Here is a 5,766-nt window from a genome sequence, read left to right as displayed (position 1 = left end):
CTGCGTTCAGTTCTGGTGTCTTCAGCACAGAAAGGACAGGGATGTGTTAGAACAGGTCTAGAGGAGGCCATGAAGATGATCAAAGGGCTGGAGCACCACCCATACAAGGACAGGCTGAGAGAGTTGGGCTTGTTTAGCCTGGGGAATAAAAGGCTCTGGGGAGAGTTTATATCAGCCTTCCAGTACTGACAGGGGACCTCCAGGAAAGCTGTGAAGGGGCTCTTTCTCAGGAAGTGCAGGGATAGGATGAGGGGGAATGGTTTTAAGATGAAAGAGAGGATATTTAGATTAGACATCAGGAAGAAATATTTTCCTGTTGTGAGGCACTGGCACAGGTTGTCCAGAAAAGTTGTGGCTGCCCCATCCCTAGAGGTGTCCAAGGCCAGGCTGGATGAGGCTTTGAGCAACCTGATCCAGTGGAAGGTGTCCCTGTCCATGGCAGGGGGTTGGAACTGGATGATCTTTAAGCTTCCAACTCAAACCATTCTATGATTCTATGATATCGTACATATTTATTAAAAGCCTCTGAAGATGCATTCTGTTTAGATTTCATCAGTGTTTCATCAGGAAAGCAAGATACAGTATTATTCAACACATGGGATAACCTTATTCTTTCAGTCAAAGGCAACTGCAAGGCTGTGACGCTGTGCTGTTGCTGTGCTGTTGCTGTGCAGATGACAAATTGAAATTCAGTCCTGACATGTCATTTCCACAAACAATGAAGTGTCCCTTAATTCTGGACCATAAAAACATAACGCTTACTGCATTACAAACAATGTGATATGTACAAAGCATTATGGACATATTAGCTAGCCTGCCCTGCCATGGTGACAGCAGGACAGTTAGAGGTCTTGCTTACAATGGCATTTCACTTATACCAAAGGAACAGGGATCAGAGGTAGCTGCCCTAGGCACCACAGTAAAACCCCTTGGGCCAGGATGCACACCCCATCTCCTCTGACTGTAAGATGGGGTACCAAACTTTCTGGTCTCGTTCTTTTTGCTTTAGCCCTTGGGATTCACCAGGCCCTGGATAACTCCTTAACAAGGACGTGGATCAAAATGTTCCTGCTGGATTTGTGGCAGGAAGAAAGGGAGACATGAGACTATCCAGGTGTAATTGTACCAGGGTGAAGGATGCTGCATCAGGAAGTATTACACCAGAGAGAAATCAAACTAAACCTAAACACAAGCTAATATCTTCCCTAGACTGGACCCATTACCATACTCCACTGGTAATACAGTACATATACCCAAATACACAAAAGTCTTAACAGAAATCAGAATTATAGGTGTTACCAAGGAATTTCTGGAATAAATAATACCTCTCAGATTTGTATCAGCTGTGAACCTGCACTTACGCTTCCTTTTCCGTTTTTCATAGTGGAAGAAGTGTTATATACAACAATTAATCGATACTTTAACTGAAAAATAAGGCAGAAACACTCCTGAGACTGTTAACATCTGGAAAATGCCTCAGTTTTCAACAAAGTGAACCAAGTAGTCCCTGTGATGCCAGGCATGTCGCTGTGACTGCCTTTTGCCCTTACAGACCCTGAGCTGGCATAGCCCAACAGTGCAGGCATAATTTTATGTATGCAGGTTGTCCCACTGATTTGAGGAGGATTATTCATTTGTTTAATTTATTAATGTATTCAGAATGCTTTGCTGCCTTGTCACAACACAGACAGGGTAGGAATTTTCTGAGGGACTTCCAAGAATGCTGCTGCTGCATTTACTGCTTTTCCCAGCCACTGTGTGGGGAAAAGGAAGCACAGATAGGACTTTAAAAAGAATTCTAAACCAGCTACATTTTCCTGTGCTGTTTTGGAGTTTATTTTACAATGGAGAAATGCAGACAAAAAAACAGCAGGAAAGGGTTTTCCTCCACACATGGAAGAACAGGATGCAGGTCGCTGCCTACAGCAAACTCCTTTGTGTTCAGTTCCCATTTCAGTAGCAATTAAGCCTCAAGTATACAATAAACCCAGCAGATACTTCAAGAAACTTATGTACCCTTCAAATCACACACCTATTCTTTTCTAGCACCTTTTTGCCTTGTAGAGTGTGGGTAAATAATGAAGATAGCAGTGCTTGATGGGAAGCTTGAACGGCCCCTGTGACCCTGGGTGTTTTTGGGAGGATTCACACTGAAACGGCTCCAAGAGGCTTCATTGTCAGGAGTGGCTGCATATAAACGGCGCTCTGAAGTTAGGTACCTGAGGGAGACTTGAGAACAACTTCATCCTGAGAAAGCATTTGTTTTGAAGTGGAATTTTAAGGTTTATATACAACAATCAGCAAATATACAACATCCAGTGTATTCTACACAGGGGGAGGAATGGAAAATGGACTCCGTCTGGACCCCCAGCTGTCAGGAAGGTGTCCTACCCAAAACAGGAAAAGTCCAGTCTTTCATCCAGCTGCATTTGAAGGAGAACATTGTTTTCTGTATTTTGCAAGTGCTTTTAAATTGAATACACTCAAAATGGGTGGGCAGTTCTAAATATATTTTTTTCATATCCTTTTACCACCTATTCTCTGCCTCGGCCCCTTGTCTACAAGGCCAAGTTGAACAGCTTTCCCTGTGCTGTGTACCTCCTGCACTCTGGGAATGGATTTAAGGTCCCTTATCTGGGGTGATGCCCTGGGAGAAGCATCCCTGTTTCCCTGCTCCAAACCTAGTGCAATTGCACAGGCTCCTGCACGGATCTGGGGAGCTGCAGGGAAAAACCACTAAAAAAAGCCCCTGCTTGTAGTAGCAGAAACCAGTTCTCACCCTGGTGAAAGACATACAAATTTCAAACGCAATTCAATGAGAACCAGGCGAAACCAAGGGTTGAATGCAGGCTGTCTGCTGCCAGGCAGGTGACCAGAGGAGGGACTAGCATTGCTTTTGGGATGGCAAAGGATTGGAGGAGCTGTGGGGACAGGGCAGGGAAGCTGATGCTTTTGCATGTTGGCATTTCAAATACAGGTAGGGGAGACCAAATGATAAATGAAATTAACTCTTTAGCTTTAGGAAGACGAATCAATAGTTATAATTTGTTATTATTAAGCACAGTGAGGTTCTGCAAAGTTGAAGAGCAGTCCTAGCAGGCAAGTTCAATCCCACTCCCTCTCCACTTTGCAGCACTGTCTATGTTAACCCTTTCCTGGGAGAAGCAGTGGCTGATTTATAAACCACAGGACTGGTTTGGGCTGTCTTCCTACACAGAGCCAAGCTCTGTGCTTTGCAAGGAACACCAGGACAGGCTCTTGGACATACAAACCTGTCGTGAACAGAAAGCATTATCCCTTTTTGCTTTTACATTTCTTTTTAATTTGCTAAAATGCTTTCTGCCTCCCCCCTTGCTGCCCCAGGCACCATTACCTGCGCTCACCACCTGCCCCACAGCTCTCTGGCTGCTCAGGCACCCAGCAGTAGTTGTCCGCTGCATTTTTGGCTGGCTGCTTCTCCTGCTTGGCCACCCTCCTCTTGCAAGCCAGCAGGGCCAGGGCGAAGGCCAGCACCAGCAGGATGGCTACCAGGCTGCCCAGAATGTAGTAGAGGAGCAGCCTGGGGCCATCGGCACTGTGCTCAGGGCCAGGTGCTGACCCAGCCACCGTGGGGGCTGGCGGTGTTGCCCCAACAGGGATGCCCAGTGTCCAGGGGATGCCCGAGGTCCATGGGGCACCCGTAGTCTGGAGGATGCCCGTGGTCTGCAGAGCGTCTGTGGTTGGTGGGTTACCCGTGGTCCGTGAGGTGCTGTTGGGAGAGCCCATAGTCTCCTCTTTGTGGGTGGGTGCAGAGTAGCAGCCACGTCCATCCTCCTCCAGGATGAAGCCGGGAGGGCAGAGGCACTTAAAGCTGCCGGGCAGGTTGTGGCAGGGACCAGGGCAGGGGTCCTGCAGGCATTCATCCACATCCAGGCAGGCATCACCACCACCGGGCTGGTGCTGGTAGCCGGGCCGGCAGAGGCAGATGAAGCTGCCAACCGTGTTGCGGCACTCGTGCTGGCAGGGCCCGGACAGGCACTCATCCACGTCCAGGCAGCGACGGCCATCAGATGCCAGGGTGTAGCCGGCCTCGCAGACGCACTCAAAGCTGCCGTGCCGTGTCCGGCAGGTTCCCTGGCAAGGGTTGGGATGGCAGGCGTCCTCGGGCAGGCAGGAAGCCATATCGGGGGCCAGGGTGTATCCGGGGTGGCAGGCACATCGCGGGGGCTGCCCCGGCTCCTCCAGGCAGCGATGCTGGCAGCCCCCGTTGTGGTGGGCGCAGGCGATGGGGCAGAGGGGGCCGGGGGTATCCCAGGTGAAGCTGCCTCCTTCCAGAAGGCTCTTGCAGACGGTGAAGGTTGGGACGTCGTCTCCATCGCACTGAGCCTCTGCTAGCGTGCCGAAAGGGGCGGCCGCCAGCTGGGGGCTGCGCACCCCAAACGGGGTGGTGTAGCTGACCCGGCCGGGTCCACCCAGCGGCAAGGGTCCACACATCCCCCTGAAGCTGAACTTGCAGAGGAAAGCAGGCAGCAGAATGCGGCAAGGGCGACTGACCCAGCCGGCCGGCCGCAGGCTGACGCAGAGGGTGCTGAGGCAGGTGAAGCGGGGCTCTGACAGCCAAGCCGAGTAGTTCCCAGGCTCCCCGCTGGACACCCAGGAGAAACCTCGCAGTGGCTCCTGTGGCTGGACGCAGCGGCCCCGTTGTAGCGACAGCCCGATCCAAGCCTGGTCTGTCCCGCCGGCTGCCATCAGCAGCTCCCGCAGCAGCTCGGCCTCAGCAGGGCTGCGGGCTGGAGACAAGTTGCCACCGTTGAGCTCGCATTGCTCCTGGGCAGCATTCCAGTCCAGCCTGGCTAGATGCAGGGTATAGCAGGCAGTGCCAGAGCAGAGCATCTTGGCATCTTCTTCTCCAGATCCTCGTTCCAGCAGCAGCAGCAGCAGCAGCAGACGGGCAATGGCCATCCTGCTGGCTGGACGACAGACAGATGGATGGACTCGGCAGCTGCTGCCTCACATCCTCTCGTTCCACTGAGCTCCCCCTGCACACATCCTGTACTCCCGGGTCTCCTATTTATCACTGGAGGCTACGGCTTCCTGTAGCACCGTCTGGCTCACCGCATGGTGGTGGAAGCCCAGTCGCTGGCCTTGCTGTGTTCCCCTTGGCAGCCAGAGATGTAGGATGGGAGCAATAAGCCGTCTGGGCTGGAGTGCTTTTCTGTGGGAGAAACTAGCCAGGTTCCTGTTTCGTTTTTTAGTTTTCGAGGGTTTGAGCTACTCACTCACCCAGCAGATGACTTTTCTAATCCCTAATAGGGCCTGATACTTTTCAAGCATGTTTTCGCTAAAACGGGAAAAAAACCCAACAAAAATAAAAAGCCGTGGGATCCTTCGCTATCGGCCTCTAAAAGAAACTGGATATTTGGCGCGGTGTCTCATGCACACGCTGCATTTTTCCCCTTCTTTGTGCACTTTAAATAGATGGACAAGCCCTGAAATAGGAGCTAGGTCGTGGGAAGGTCCAGGCTGCCAGGACAGAGCCATACTCAGGCAGTCCCCGATGCTGTCCGGAGCAAAACCTCCATGCCAGGGGAAGCACTGGCCAGACACTGACCTGGCATCACACGGGTGCAGGTTGATGATGTGATGCACCATGTTAATAATTTGCTAATCACTTGACCCTGATCTGATGCAGTGCAGAAAATCAGCTGGGTTTGGCTGATGTTGTTGCCTCTGCAGAATGCAGCTAAAGAAAGGGCAAAGACATTATCAGAGCACACTGAAATGCTT

The 5,766-nt window shown here is 51.2% G+C and overlaps 1 protein-coding gene across 1 annotated transcript; it reads right to left on the bottom strand.

Moving 5' to 3' along the window:
* Nucleotides 1-492: 492 nt before the first annotated feature.
* On the bottom strand, nt 493-5,138 carry CD93 (CD93 molecule). The gene has a single exon (XM_069850289.1). It carries the CDS (start codon nt 4,939-4,941, stop codon nt 3,370-3,372), a length of 1,572 nt encoding a protein of 523 aa, XP_069706390.1. The 5' UTR covers nt 4,942-5,138; the 3' UTR covers nt 493-3,369.
* Nucleotides 5,139-5,766: the final 628 nt, after the last annotated feature.

The sequence above is a fragment of the Phaenicophaeus curvirostris genome, chromosome 2, assembly GCF_032191515.1.
Source record: "Phaenicophaeus curvirostris isolate KB17595 chromosome 2, BPBGC_Pcur_1.0, whole genome shotgun sequence".
In the NCBI taxonomy this organism is placed as follows: domain Eukaryota; kingdom Metazoa; phylum Chordata; class Aves; order Cuculiformes; family Cuculidae; genus Phaenicophaeus; species Phaenicophaeus curvirostris.
This window is presented reverse-complemented; position numbering and strand designations above follow the sequence as displayed.